The sequence below is a fragment of the Hippopotamus amphibius genome, chromosome 9, assembly GCF_030028045.1.
Source record: "Hippopotamus amphibius kiboko isolate mHipAmp2 chromosome 9, mHipAmp2.hap2, whole genome shotgun sequence".
NCBI lineage: Eukaryota > Metazoa > Chordata > Mammalia > Artiodactyla > Hippopotamidae > Hippopotamus > Hippopotamus amphibius.
In genome coordinates this window covers 82350777-82365639 of record NC_080194.1, presented here as the reverse complement: position 1 = coordinate 82365639, position 14863 = coordinate 82350777, and the positions used below count along the sequence as shown (strand labels likewise).

The window sequence follows — 14863 nt, the reverse complement described above, 5'->3', positions numbered from 1 at the left end:
GGGAGGAGGCTGGACTTGCTCAGTACACCCCAGGAAGGAACTTGACACTGCAGCGGGGGAGGCCGCACGCAGGCTTACTTTGCCATGATTGGAGCCAAGGAACAGACTAGAGCCAAGTTTTTCCTCAAAACTTCCTTGAAAATAACCAGGACATTGTCTCTAATCCTCACAGGACCCTGGAAGGGAGGGAGCCTTGTCTCCTAAATAACGAAGAGAAAACTGAGTTCGAAGTGAGTCAGGAACTTGCTGGGCAGAGCTGGGATTTGCCCTTGAAAACGGTGAGCCCTGAGTCCAGTGACATGTATGTCATGTATGTGGCTGGGCCCCCGTCTCTGGGTCCTCAGTTCAGTGGCCTCCAACAGTAGGAGGACTAGACCGGAGCTCTGGTCCAGAACTGCGCATCCTGCTGTAGACAAAGCCAGACTCAGCTGCGGAGAGACCTGCCGAGCAGGGCAGTAGTCGCGGGCTGTTTCTCCTCTGCTCTAGAGCGGCCTGGGTGCAGGCCTGCTCTTGTGAATACTTTCTCCTGGGACGTGGGGTGGTGGTCTCAGCCCTGCGCAGAGGGGTCCTGGAGAGGGGTTGGGGGAGGGTGATATGGCCAGTCCCAGGAGCCCGTGGGGTGAGGGTCTTTAGCTCCAGGGCGCTAAACTGGACGCCGGCACCCGGGGGTGGGGCTGGGGGGTGTAGCCCCGCCCAGCCGGAGCCGCGAGCTGCGGCCGCACCATAGTAACCGGCTGGCTCGAGGCTCCTCAGCAGACCTCACGCGTCTATAAATAGCCAAGTGATAAAAAGAACAATTTCCTGGATGAAAATAAGACCTCGGGGTGGGGTTGGGGGAGGTGGGGAGGGAGATCGTATTGTTCTTCCCCCTCTCTTTCTCTTTACTTTTCCGGTGTGCTAACAAGGGACATTTACATAAATTTTACTCTGCCAGGACCCCTCGGATTGATCTGCTCGCCGAGTGCAGGGCCGGTGGGAGGGGAGCCAGGGGCCCCGAGCTCCTAATTAGGCCCCTGACGGCTGCCCGCTCCCCGCGGCCAGGGCGCTCCTCGCCCAGAATAATGATTAATGACATATTTACTGTCTCCGGGCGCGTGCTTTTCTGGGAAATAAAAATTCTGGTTCAAGTTGTTTGTTCCACCTAATTAGGGAAGGGGAGATGTGTTCATTAAACCGGGGGAGAGCTCAGCGCCCGCTCCCCAGCGGAGGCCCCCAGCTCAGGGGTGGGGGGAGGCGAGAGCGCGGACCAAAGAGGGGGCCGCCGTCTTCTCACCCCTTTTTTCCTCCTTCCCTCGTTCCTTCCGCATCTCACCTCTCCTTTCCCTTTTTTCCTCTCTTATTAATGTCCCCTACTCTCAGATGCAAATGAAGCCCTGGGACTTTGTGGCCGCCAGGTCCAGGCCAGGTGGACAGTCTCTTGTCACAGCCCCCCATTCCCTGTCCTCCCCGCCCCTTCTCCCAGCTTATCTCCTCTGAACTTGGCTCTGGGGACACACCAGGGACCCCGGCCCATCACCTCCTGCTTGAGAAACCTTCATAGGCCTGCACTCAGCTACAGGGGGTAACTGGGTTATTAGTGGTGAGTCACGCGTTTCTGGGGTCACCACCTCCTGTCCTGGGGCACTGATGTTACCCTGATGGCTGCTCCTGCAGGTCCCACCTGTGTGTGTAGATGTGGACCAGGAGCCTGGCTTATATACCTCACCTGCCCAGGGGTGAACATGCCAGGGCCTGTGTGCCGTGTCCACCGACCTCTGGTCCACTAACTGCTTGCAAAGGGTTTTCCTGACTGTCCCAGTGGCTGTGGGAGGCTTAGGGCTCATCTCGGGACCCTGCCTGCGCCATGCTGCTTCCTCTCTGTGCACCCAGCCCCCCGCCCCAAGGGCAGGCACTTGGCATTCAATTGGCAGCAGTGGTGGTGGGGCTGGGCTGGCTGAGGGGCAGACTGCACCCTGTGTGAGGTCGTTGAGTTTGGGCAGCTGCCGCCACTCTGCTCTTTCCAAACCCCTGGGCAGTGGAGATGGGAGGCCTGGTGACCACAGGTGAGGGAGGATGGAGGTTTGGAGGGAATGCAGGGGGTGGGTGCCCCAAGCCTGGTGCTAAATATGGGATGTTCATTGATATGCAGACAAACTGGAAAGAGCTTGAGGCCTGATTGCCTGGCAACAAGGCCTCCTCTCTTCTCCCTCCGCACTCACCTCGCCCACCTGCTGTGTCCCTTAATATGTTGTTTTTAATCATCTCTCTGCTTCCCCTTTTTATAGCTGCCTGGGGACTCCCCTGGGGCCTCTTATCACGTGGTTTGAATAAGGGCTGTCAGGGAAGGTGGAGCTTTGCACGGTGCCTGTTGCCCCAGACCCTGTGTCCTCAGGGACTGACACCCACTTTTGTTCCCTGGGGCCAGGAGATTGCTTTTCACAAAGAAGGCCAGGATGAATGGCTGAGCACTGGGTAGAGACTCTCAGCCCCTAAGCTGGATAGATGGGACTTTAGAGGGGTGGGGGTGGGGGCGGGGCAGGGGGAGTGACGGGTAGGGAGAGATTGCAAAACTGGACCCCCGTGAGGGCGCTGAGGGTATTGTTCCAGAGTCCTCTTTTTTAAAAAAATATTTTATTTATTTATTTATTTGGTTACATTTTATTTATCTATTCATTTATCTGGTTGCCCCAGGTCTTAGTTGCAGCCAGCAGGTTCCTTAGCTGCGGCTTGCGGGCTCCTTTGTTGTGGCATGAGAACCCTAGTTGCAGCATGCATGTGGGATCTAATTCCCTGGCCAGGGATCACACTTGGGCCCCCTGCACTGGCAACATGGAGTCTTAACCACTGTGCCACCAGGGAAGTCCCCCAGAGTCCTCTTAGCATGGGCCCTAATGAGGCTCGTTGGTCCTAGTGGTGGCTGGGTGGGCGGCCCCTTGGGCAGGCAGCAGTCTGAAGCTGAAGGAAGCAGAGAGGGCTGGAGGGTGAGGGGCTCTAAGGTAGAGGTGTACACGACTCTACTTCCTAAGACCAAGCGACCCGCCCCCTGTGCCCTGCATCAGGGTCAAGGCCTCACCCCTCCACGTGGCAGCTGCTGGGGGAGTAGCAGATGGAGCAGGAATCTGGCTCCTAGGGCAGATTTTTCTCTGGCCTCAGCCCAAACTGTCTTTGCTCCTCTTCTACAACCTGTCTTGCCTCCCCTGGTCTGCCTTCCTTATGAATGCCAGGTGGCCTCCGCGCTGGTGCCAGGCCCACGGAAGACGGCCTGAGGCTGGGTGTCCAGGAAGAGAGGACTTGGAGAGAGGCCCTGCCACCCACTCCCCTGCATCTGCAGCCAGGCACTGGCTGGGAGCCGCGGGCCCTCACCCAAGCACCCGGTCCCTGAGGGCTCTGGTGGCCGTGGGTCGAGGGAGAGGCACCACAGCCTGTGCTGCTGCATCCTCTTGCCGAGGATTCTCCCGGGGTGTGGGGCCTAGCCATCCTCAGTGACGCCATCCTCAGTCCTGCCAGCTCATCCCTCCCCTGCTGGCCACACGGTGGAGGAGCAAGACAAATGCCCTTGGAAACCTGGGCTGCTGTGTGACCTCTGGGGAGGGAGAACAGGGAGGGTGAGACAGGGAGGAAGGTCCCAATCATACTAGCAAATGTTTTCGAAGCACTCTGACTCTATGCCAGACTTTTTACAGAGTGCTTTCAATGCATTATATTTTGTCAGTCTCACAGCGATTGTAACGGGTATCCATGGCTATTATTATTATCCCGTTTTGCAGATGGGAAAACTGAGGCAGAGAGCTGAAGTTACCATATGTGATGGAGCTCAGGTTTGAAGCAGGTTTGTAGGAACATGGGGCCTGCTCTACTATGACACTGACACCCAGGAAATGTGGATGGCAGGGTGCAACCGGGGGCCTTGCGGATCAAGTGAGGGAAGACAGTGATCCTAATAGCCACGCTTCCCTCTGCCAGGCACTGCGCTCATTCAAGCCTCACTGCCATCCTTTGAGGCAGGTGCCACTGCTCCCATTGTATAGATGGGGACACTGAGGCACAGCAAGATTAGGTAGCTTGCCCATGGTTGCAGAGCTAGAAGCTGGCAGAGCCTGGATTTAGGCTTCCCAGCTCCTGGGCCCACAGGCTTAACCATCCACCATGTGACAAATACTGAGGCTTCAGCCCAGAGGGCTGTCAGGGCTGCCCTGCGGGATTTTTTTCTGTGGACCTTGAATCCTATTTGACTGTGTGTGCTTGTGTGTCCTCTCAACCTTTCTGTCTCCCTGTCTCTCTGTCTCTGTCTCTGTCTCTGTCTCTTTCTCAGCTGCTCACGCCCCGGCCTCTTCTCTTGCATAGTCTGTCTGAGGCTGCTGTGCCTTCGGGACATCACAAGTGCCTAGGTCAATGGCACTTATAGTCCTGGGGAAAGAGGGGGCAGCGCAGGGCTGGGCTCTGACAGACCCCAGAGTGGGCTCCATGTGAGTACGGTTGGATCATCCAGCCTGCCCCGTGTGCCCAGGTCACAGGCTTATAGCTTGTCACAGCTGGCAGGCCGCTGCTATATATAAATTGTTTCCCCCAGAATTCATATGGTGAAGCCCCGACCGCCACTGGGGGCATATTTGGACATAAGACCTTTAAAGAGGTAGTTAAGTTTAAATGAGGTCCTAAGGATGGACCGACAGGACCTGTGTCCTTATGAGAAGAGGAAGAGACATCCGAGATCTCTCTCTCTCTCTCTCTCTGAACACACAGAACAAAGGCTACGTGAGGACACAGTCAGGAGGCTTCCATCTCCAAGCCAGAAAGAGAGGTCTTACCAGAAACCAACCTCACTGACACCTTGATCTTGGACTTCCAGCCTCCAGAACCATGAGAAATGCATGTCTGTTGTTTAAGCCTCTGTTCTGTAGTGATTTTGTTGTGGCAGCCCAAACAGACCAATATGGAGTGTCTGATCCAGCCCCTTTGTTCTACTCTCAGGAGCCTGAGGCCCAGGGAGTGACTTTCCTGAGATTACACAGCAGGGGTGGAACCTAGGGCCCTGGCTGGTGTTTTGGGCTGGCGGGAGGGTGACAGGGTCGGGTGGGGTAGAGGGTTGAGTGTGGCCTCCCTGTTCTGGTCTGCAGGGGCAAGGGGTCAGGCTCTCAGAGGGGCCTTCTCCACGTGGACGAGGCCAACGTGCTGGGGCAAGGTCCTGCAGGGTGACCCGGATCTTTCTCTTCACCAGATAGGAGCATGTCCTCCCAGGACAGAAACATTGCAGGGGCCAGGCTGGCCCAGCTTCAGGGAGGGACCGACAGATGCCCAGACGGGAGGGACACCCCTTTCCTTCTTCACTCTCATCTGGATGACTAATTCCTGTGTCATATTTTTGTATTTCATAACACAACAGGGAGGCTCCAGCCTGGGATGTGAGTGTGAGCTTTCTATCTCAATAGGCCGCTTCCCCCTGGAAAGCATTTGTCCTGGGTTCTGGCACCAGCTCCAGGTGGGGGCCACGGGCCCAGGCCTTGATCTGGAGCCTCGGGGCTGTCTCCTTGGCAGGGTGGTCGGCTTTGGACAGGAAGGACACTCACTCAGAGAAGGGTTGGTCCTGCCCGATAGTATTCTCCATGGATGATGGAGGCCATGCTCATCTCACCAGGGCCCAGGAAGGCAGTGCAGCAGGACTGGGGAGCAGGCCATGCACCTCCCGCTTTCTAAGGCCAGGAAGGGCCAAGCGAGAGGAGAGCTGGGGTTCTGGAGGTCTGGACCCCCTGCCTCAGAGTGTGACCCATTCTCTGAGCAGCTGAACATCTGTCTGAGGCTGCACAGCTAGGAGGAAGGAGCAGACCCGCCGTAAAGAGGACAGTCATCAGGTGAGAAGGGCCGTCTTTCCCTTGTCAGGGGCCCCGTGTTCTATCTGTAGATCAGGGAGTCAGACCTGCCCTTCCCCAAGGTCCCGTTCATCTTTAAAGCCTCTGTGGTACGTAAGCCCTGCCTGGAACCTCAACTCACAGTCTCCTGGAGTGGAATTTGGTGAGGGCTATTTGAAAATGTGCCCGGGATATTTTTTTTTTTAAGATTTTTTTTTACGCGGACTATTTTTAAAGTCTTTATTGAATTTGTTACAATATTGCTTCTGTTGATGTTTTGTTTTTTTGGCCGCAAGGCACATGGGATCCCAGCTCCCTGATCAGGGATCAAACCCACACCTCCTGCATTGGAAGGTGAAGTCTTAACCACTGGACAACCAGGGAAGTCCCCGGGATTTTGTTTTTATTCAGGGATGGTGAGGCCAGCAGATCAGGAAATGATGGCCATTGAAAAGGTAGTTTGGGGAACTCCCTGGTGGTCCAGTGGTTAGGACTGTGCACTTTCACAGCCAAGGGCACAGGTTCAATCCCTGGTTGGGGAACTGAGATCCCGCAGGCCGCACAGCATGGTCATGTAAGGAAAAAAACAAGGTCGTTTGTTACTCAGCTCCCAGGAGGACGGGCTACATGACTCCATGTACAGCACAGGCCCCGCTGCGGGGATGCACCTGGTTGGTCAGGAGGCAGAAGGAATGAGGGGAAAGCAGGGGTGCGAGCCTTTACTGTGGTTTTTGTGGGAAAGAACAGATGAGGCAGGGTAAGCAGCTGAACAGGTCTAGGATTGGAGGGTTAGAATAATTTCCATGGGCTCTAGGCAATAGGGGTGGTCCCTGGTTACCTGGTACCCTACTCTGCAGTGATTTAGGGCGAGGGGAGGGGAGTGCCTGGGACCACAGGAGCCTGATAGAGGAGTGTGAGGCTGTGGACCCAGGGTGGTTTGGTTTGCACATCAGAGGCCCGTTCCCAGCTGTTTGCTCTCTGGGGATTAGCTAACCCTGGGAGGGGCCGTCCCTCCTCATCTGCGAGGTGTCAATGCATCATGAAATAGAGAAAATAAAAAACATGACAAATACAGGAGCCAGTTCAGGGCCCTTCCAGCTCATGGTACCTTGTGTGAACTAGAGAAGAGCGCCCCAGTGGGTAGGTACAGCAGGTGCAGGGCTTGGGAAGGGATTATGGGCTGGATTTACACCCCCCCCCCCCAACCAGCACCCATCCCTCCCCCCCCACCCCGAGCCAGGCATCTGGGACAGGAAGGAACCTAAAGAGCCTCACCTTGCAGCTCTGGGAAGGTGGGCAGATTAACAAATAAAAATATAGACATCAGTTAAACTTGAATTTCAGATAAACAGTGAATAATCTTTAGTACAAGTATGGCCCATAAGTACACCCCATGCAATATTTGGGACATACTTACAGTGAAAAGTTTTTGCTGTTTATCTGAGATTCAAGTTTAGCCAGATGTCCTGTATTTTATCTGGCAGCCCTCAGCCCTGGCCACCTCTGTCCCTGAGTCTCCTCCTCTGACCATACTCTATTCTTAGGGTGACCAATCTCAGCGATCACCTCAAGAACGAGAGAAAGAGGAGGAGAGAGAGAAGAGGTCAGATAAATAGAGCCAGAGCACAAGAGAGAAAAAGGCACAGAGCGAGAGAGAGAGAAAAAGAAACACACAGAGAGACAAAGAGCCAGCAACAAAAGGCGACAGAAAATCACACAGGCAGAGTGAGAGCTGCAGAGAGATGGGGAGAGCCGGCCCCTCCCGCAGCCCCCTCCCCTCCTTCGGCCCCCCTCTCACCTTGGAGTAGGTGGCACCGTTGATCACCTCTCCCTTCCTCAGCCAGATGATGGAGGCTGCAGGCTTGGCGTTGTCTGCATGGCAGGTGAGGTTGAGGGGGTCCCCAGCCCGCAGGCTGATGACAGGCCCCCCCAGGATGACGGGGTCGTCGGGCGGCACTGCGGGGGGACAAGGGGAAAGGTCAGGCTGAGGGTGACCCTCCCCTCAGGCAGGGCTGGGTGGATTTTTATGGAGCTGATGACAAACAGTAATTATCATCCTTTAATAAAATGTAAAATCCCCTTGTATTATAACAATAACAGCAACAACAGCAGTAATCCTGACACAGGCATCGCGTGTTTATTTGCAGAGGACGCTCATGTCATCAGCTCATCCTGCGGGGGGACAGGGCAGGCGTCATTAGCCGCGATTTGCAGATCAGGAAGCACGGCACGGCTGCCTGGATCATATCATTCTTTTTAACTTCTCTCTCTCTTTTTTTTAAAACAAAGCACTGTCACATCTGTCATCTGATTTAATCCCCACAGCCATCTTGGGAGGTAAACATTATTATCCAGTTACGCAGATCCGGAAACCGAGGCTCAGCAGGATTAAGTGACTTCTTCAAGGTCACACAGCGAGTGGGTGGCAGAGGCAGAGCTCAAAGCAGGTCCCCTGACACTTGGAGCACCAGGCTGGCCGCTTCTCTCACAGGGGACAGGGGACAGGCAACCTTTCAAGGCTGAGACAGCATTTCAGAGGGCTCTGCCACCCTGAGCATCTCCTTAGCACTTTTTTCTCCCTCATCCCAGAGTCGTAATGAATCTCTTCTGCCTAGTCCTCTCACCCCATTTCACAGCAGCACGGTCCCCATCAAGAAACGGGACAGCCAGGAGGAGAGTGACGTGTCCCGTGGTGCCCGCATGGGGCCCAGTACCTGGTGGAAGCTCCACACACATTTGCTAACTCCAGTGCAGTCACGCCTTTCATTCTCATGGCGACCATGGGACGCGGGGTGGGCAGGCATGATGATGGATGACGATTGTTTGGAGAGGAAGCCCAGAGAAGTTAAGTGACTGGCCTAAGGTCACAGAGCCTCTTCTGAGGTTCGTGCTTGTGGACACACAAGGGTCTCAGGCCTCTGCCGCTCCCTGCTTCTCCTCTCTGGACAAACCGGAAGGGGCAGGGCTCCCTGGAAACCACCTGGGGAGTCCCTGGTCTTCCTCCGCAAGGAGGGGCTGGTCAGCAGGGCTGAGCTGCATGTTTGCTTGGTGAATCGGTGAAGGGGTCATTAGGTGAGAGTTGGGGTCCTCACACAACGGCCTTCTTGGTCTGGTAGCCGGAGAAAGTCCATCCTTCCAGCCAGGCCCTGTGTGAGCGTCTGGGTTTGAAGGCTGGGGAGGCAGCTGCTCCGAGCCCTGGAGGCCCGTCCTGACCTGGCAGCTCTGCCGTGCAGCCCCTCAGGTCACCGCCCACAACCTGCGGGCTTCCTTCCCCTCCGCAGGGCCTCCCCGCCTGTCAAGCTCTTCAGGAAACGCCCCTGGGGCCAGGTAAATACCCGAAGCAGCACATCTCCAGCGAGTGGCTCTGCCCTCTCCCTTCCAGGCCTCCAGGAGGCCTGGTTCAGAACTACAGCCCAGTGAGTGCCCACTCACAAGTTTCTATTTCCTGAGGGAAAAAAGCCCCTTAGGGCTTCCAAGTTGCTTTCATCAGCGCCAGGACGCCACCGAGATCCTGGCCCAGGGAGGAAGTCGGCCTCATCCAACCCTGCCCAACCTCCTAGGGGGCCCTGGGTGCAGACAGATGGGGGGTGTGGGCTGGACCGTAAAGACAGCCCCCCACCCCGCCTTCCCCTTACCCCCTCATTAGTGCCAGAGGTCTCCTTGGTGCTGTGTGGCCAGAGAGCCGCAGGGGGGCTAATGAGGGCTTTGGGAAATGGGGCTGGGTGTGACAGTGCTGAGGAGGGGATTTCATCTCCTGCCCTGGGCCGGTCCTTCCATCAGGGAGGGCTAGGCCGGGCTCCTGCACACCCCTTCTGCGGTGGCAGCTTTCTCCCCTCGAGGTGCCGGGCGGAGGTGCTCAGGCTGAGCCTGCAGAGGGCCAGGGAAACTGGAAGGAACCATCTGAAGCTTCAGGAACAGAATCAACACCTGGCCATCCTGTCTCCAAGGCCTCTCCAGTGCTGAGCCAAGGGGGCGGGACTGTGGAAAGTGCCCTAAATCAGGGGCCGAAGCCGGAAGGCAGTCCCTTGCCCGGTTTTATTTCCTCAGCTATAAAATGTGAAGGTACAACAGGGATCTGGAAAGTCCCCTGCCCCGGCGCTGACATTTGTTGGGCCTGAGACAGCACTTCTCACCGCAGTTTACAATATCCTAGGGGAGATTTTAAACATCCTGTCCCCAGGCCACACCCTGACCCGCTGAATCCCCATCCTGGGAGGTGGACCCGAGCATCAGGGATTTTTAAAGCTCCCGGAGGATTCGGCTGTGTGGCCAGGTTTGAGAACACACTGTCTCTGGGCCTTTGCTTGGTGTACCACCTGTGATCCCAGTGTAGAGACAGAGGTGGCCTTTCCAAAAAGCAAGTGCAGCAAGGGGCCGGGTCCTTCCTTCCTGCTTCTCTATTGCTGTGTTTGGAATATCAGCTTAGAGGAGGGGAGAGGGGCGTGGGACTGTGCTGTGTGAGCTCAGGCGCGTACACACACACACACACACACACACACCCCCCCAGAATGGGCCCTGATTACATCTTCCCGAATAAGTGGTTATCACGCCGGTTATTCATGTAACCATGCATTATTGATCGGCCTTCGCCTCGGTGCACACCAGATGGGGTAGGAGGGGGTGCGGATGGGCTGGGGCGGGTGGGGGTGGTGGGGAGGAGGGGGAGGTTTGGGGCCAGCAGGCTGAATAGAAATCAACAGTCACTCTTGGCAGCTGTGGCTCCGACGGGAGGGGGCGACTCATTACCTCCCCATTCAGCCCGGGCCCAGAGCTGCGGGGCCAGGAGGGGAGACCGTCTCGAGCAGCTCGAGCCTGAAGATGCATTATTCATCCACCGGCCCCCCTCCCCCCGAGAGCTTGGTCTCCTAATTTTTAATCACAGGGAAGGTGCAAGCGTTAGCCTTTTGTGATTAATCCGGAGATAAAAATAGTTGACTGTTTTGGTGTCGAGCTTGCTGTCAGTCAGAAAAAATGCATTAACTATTGGGTGACTGAGGCCTGGGAGGACCTGATGGAAGCCGGCAGAGCCGTTGCCCCGAGCTGGAGGGCAGCCCGGGGATCACACCCTGCCCGGGACAGGGGCTGGCTCCTGGGCGCTGCTTACGAAAGGAGCACATCAGTCGAGTTCCACAGTCATGGGGGTGGCTGACTCTTTGCCCTTTACGTTCCTGTCATCCAGGATTTGGGCAGGCGGCTGGGGGTCTTCCTCCTTGCTCTGTCCCTCTCTGGCCACCAGCCCTGTGGACGGTGCCGCGTGCATGGGTGTGCAGTGTGGGGCACCCCTGCTCCCTGTGTGGGAGGGAGCCCTTGAGGACTGTCCCCCAGCTCTGCTGCCCAGGGCAAGGGGGTTCGGGTGGAGAGGTGGGCAGGGAGGCACAGGGCAGCTGTGTGAGGCTAGAGAGCAGAGAGGCTGCCCAAAGTTACAGGGAGCGAGGGCAAGAGAGGGTGGGGAAGGGAAAACCTGGAGGTAAAGCTTTCGTCTATTTTATGTACTAGGGTGCTTTATACCATTTTACAGAAACGAGATGCTGTGGCTAAAAATTGTACTGGACCGCTACCCAGCCCCACAGCTATTTCTAAGAGGTGGTCCCATGACTGGAAGGCTTCTGGACTAGAGCACATGCGAGGAGTGACCGTCTGACTGTCCTTCCGGCAGGACATCGGCTGGACAGAAAGCAGAGTGGAGCTGGGCTCAGAGGGTTCCCGCCTCATTCTGGAACTGCTCACAGCCTCTGTGCCCGGCTCATTTGACTCCTTGGTCTTGGTTTGCCTGGTTGGTCAACCTCTTCCGAACAAGCTGGGAAAATTCTCTCAGTGCCAGGCCACGGGCAGCCTGTTGGTCACCTAAGTGGCCCCCACCCCTGCTGGGCTTGCAGGGTTCCCCAGATGCTCTGTCGGCACAGATGGTTGATCCCCAGATATGGCGGATGGGACACGTCTGCCAGCAGAGGCCAGCAGCCCGGAAACAGCTTAATGCTGCCAGGGGCAGAGGTGGGGGGGTCAGCGGGCCATCTCCCTGCCCCCCTCAGCACCGGGAGCACCTCGTAGATGCTAAGTTCTCTGGAGGGCAGGCCTGGGTCTTGTTCAACTCATGTGCAGTGCCTTCTCCACAAGCGGTCTGTTCAAAACGCAATCTGGCTGTGTCACTGCTCTGCTCCAAGCTCTCCAGGGGCTCTGCACTCTCCGTGCAATGCGATTTGAACTCCTCGCCATTGTCTTCAAGTGCCTGCACCCCTGGCCCGGCCTGCCTCTGGGACCCGGGTTCCTTCCAGCCACTCAGCCCTCACCATGCCCCACCCCACAGCCTTTCCCCTTTCCGCCTGGAATGCTCTTCTTTGTGTCCTTGTCCTGCTGGCTTCTCCCGGTCAGTGACGGTGCAGCTTAAATGCCGCATCCTCAGCGAGGCCTGGCCACCCTATGTAAGCCCCTCATGACTCTCCATCACACCAGCCCCCTTGCTTGTCTTTTTCGTTTTTGGTTGCAGTGGGTCTTTTTTGCTGTGTGCGAACTTTCTCTAGTTGTGGTGAGCATGGGCTATTTTTGTTGTGGTGCATGGGCTTCTCATTGCAGTGCCTTCTCTTGCTGCAGAGCACGGGCTCTAGGTGCACGTGCTTCAGTAGTTGTGGCGCACGGGCTTAGTTGCTCTGCGGCATGTGGGATCTTCCCGGACCAGGGATCGAACTCGTGCCCCCTGCACTGGCAGGCAGATTCTTAACCACTGCGCCGCCAGGGAAATATCCACCCCCCACCTGCCCCCCGCCGCTTACTTCTTTGTCACTGGGTTCATTTACATCTCCCCTTATGGAAAGGAGGCTCCTTGACAAAGAAGAAACACCTTATCTGTCTAGGTCACTTGTCCAGATCAGTGCCTGGCATACAGTAGGCGCTCAGCAAATGTTTGTGGAATGAGTAAATGAAAGCTCCCTGAGTGAGGGGTCTGTCATGGGTGTTTGCTTCCGAGGCCAGCAGTTTTTATGCTCTGTGTGTGTGGAGTGGTGAGTAGAGTTGGGGGTGGCCGGTGAGTGAGTGTTGGGGGTAGTGGACAAAGAGGAGGTACCTCCTATCCCTCGTGGGGACAGGAACACCCTATGGGGGACCTTGGAGGACTGGCTGCCATCTCTAGAAAGGGGGAGTCTGGGTGGGGAGGGCTTGGGTTGGTGGGGGTGGTTCTCGGCCTGTTTTTTGGGTAGCAACCGACCCCTTGGTTAGTCAAGGAGGGGCCCCCGTCTGATTTGTCTGGATCGTAGGCTGGGGAGACGGCTGCTGCAGGCAGGGTGGCAGCTCAGAGGGCTCCCGGCTTGGAGGGAAGGAGAGGTTTGCCTTCCACGTGCTCTTCTCTGCTTTTAGGTGTGGGGAAGTGGGTGGGGTCAGGAAGGGGTAGGGAGCGGACTGAGTTTGTGCTGGGAGTGGCGGAGTGACTGGAGGGGAGGGAGGACCCCCAGGGGCTTCCGGGCTACTCCTAACCAGCACCTCCCACACTCCAGAACCTTCCTTCCTCCTGGAGTCTCGGGTGCATTCCTTCCTTCCCTCCTGAAATTTCTCCTTCCACGTGTTTCTTTCAGCCTCTTTCATGTCCCAATCTGAGCACATAGTAGTTGAGTACAGCCAGACACAGCCTGCCCTCTTGAGCTGATGGGGAGAACTTTGTTACTCAAAGTGCATCCCCGGCATGGGCCTGCAGCCTCGGCGTCACCTGGGAGCTTATTAGAAGCACAGATGCTTGTGCTCCACCTCAAGACCTCCTGAATCTGAATCTGCGCTTTAAAAAGACAGATAATTTGTATGTATATTAATGTCTGAGAACCACTGCTCTGGAGGGCTCCTAGAATGATTACAAACTGATGAGTGCTTTGAAAAAAGGCTCAATGGACAATGAGAACACGTGTGGGGACCTCTGTCCCTTGGTTGGTGCTTTTTCCTTCCGTGACTTCCTGTGGTAGCATCTTGCTTGCTGGAGACTGGATTTAGAGGTAGATCCCAGTATGAATGTGTTTCAGAATGGGTTCCTTTGCATAGGCACTTCTTTAACTTGGGATGCTGGGGTCCTTCTCCTCCTGGATCCTTACCCAGGCTTCCAGAGTTAGCTAAGGGGTTGCCCAGGCCATGAGGTCTTCCTGGATCTCCTAGCTGGACCAAGTGACTTCTGTCTATGATCCCATAGCATCCTGGGCATCCTTCTCTCTCAGTATCTCACCTCCTCTATAGAAATGATCCGAATGTGTTTGTCTCTCCCTAGTCTGCAACCTCATCCATCCAGGGCCTCATCACCTGGTAGAGCACCTGCCGCTCCGGGGTTACCCCATGAATGTTTGCTGAGCTGAACCTGGCTTGAATCCATCCCTTTACAAGCTGTGTGATGTGTAGGTGAGTTATATAATCTGACAACCTTTGCCCTCTTATCTGGGAAGTGGGGCAATAAAGACACCTGCAGGTTGTTATGAGGATTACCTTTATGATATGAAGAGTGAGGAGGGAGCTTTGTAAAGGGCTGGACTAATATTATTAGGTCCAGTTTTTGAGAATAATATTTAGTTTTTCTTATGTGTACAGCACTGGGTCAAGGGCCCTCTTGTTTTATTCTCAGTTTTCCTTGAAACAGGTGCTATTAGGACCTATTTTTTTTTTTTTTTGGCAAGGTTTCTTTTTATTTTCTTTTCTATTCTTTCTTTCTTTCTTTCTTTCTTTCTTTCTTTCTTTCTTTCTTTCTTTCTTTCTTTCTTTCTTTCTTTCTTCTTTCTTTCTCTTTCTGTTTTTGAAGTCTTTATTGAATTTGTTACAATGTTGCTTCTGTTTTATGATTTTTGGCCATGAGGCATGTGGGATCTTAGTTCCCCAACCAGGAATCAAACCCGCATCCTCTGGACTGGAAGGTGAATTCTTTTTTTTTTTATTTTTTATTTTTTTTTATTTTTTTGGGGGTACACCAGGTTCAATCATCTGTTTTAATACATATCCCCGTATTCCCTCCCTTCCTTGACTCCCCCCCTCGAGTCCCCCCCACCCTCCCTGCCCCAGTCTTCTAAGGCATCTTTCATCCT

The 14863-nt window shown here is 55.3% G+C and overlaps 1 protein-coding gene across 1 annotated transcript in view; it reads right to left on the bottom strand.

Moving 5' to 3' along the window:
* KIRREL3 (kirre like nephrin family adhesion molecule 3) overlaps nt 1-14863 on the bottom strand; it is a 548370-nt gene that overhangs the window by 32697 nt on the left and 500810 nt on the right. Inside the window, exon 5 of the mRNA XM_057750383.1 lies at nt 7624-7781. Coding sequence (XP_057606366.1) covers nt 7624-7781 — 158 coding nt within the window. The remainder of the gene's footprint in view (nt 1-7623; nt 7782-14863) is intronic.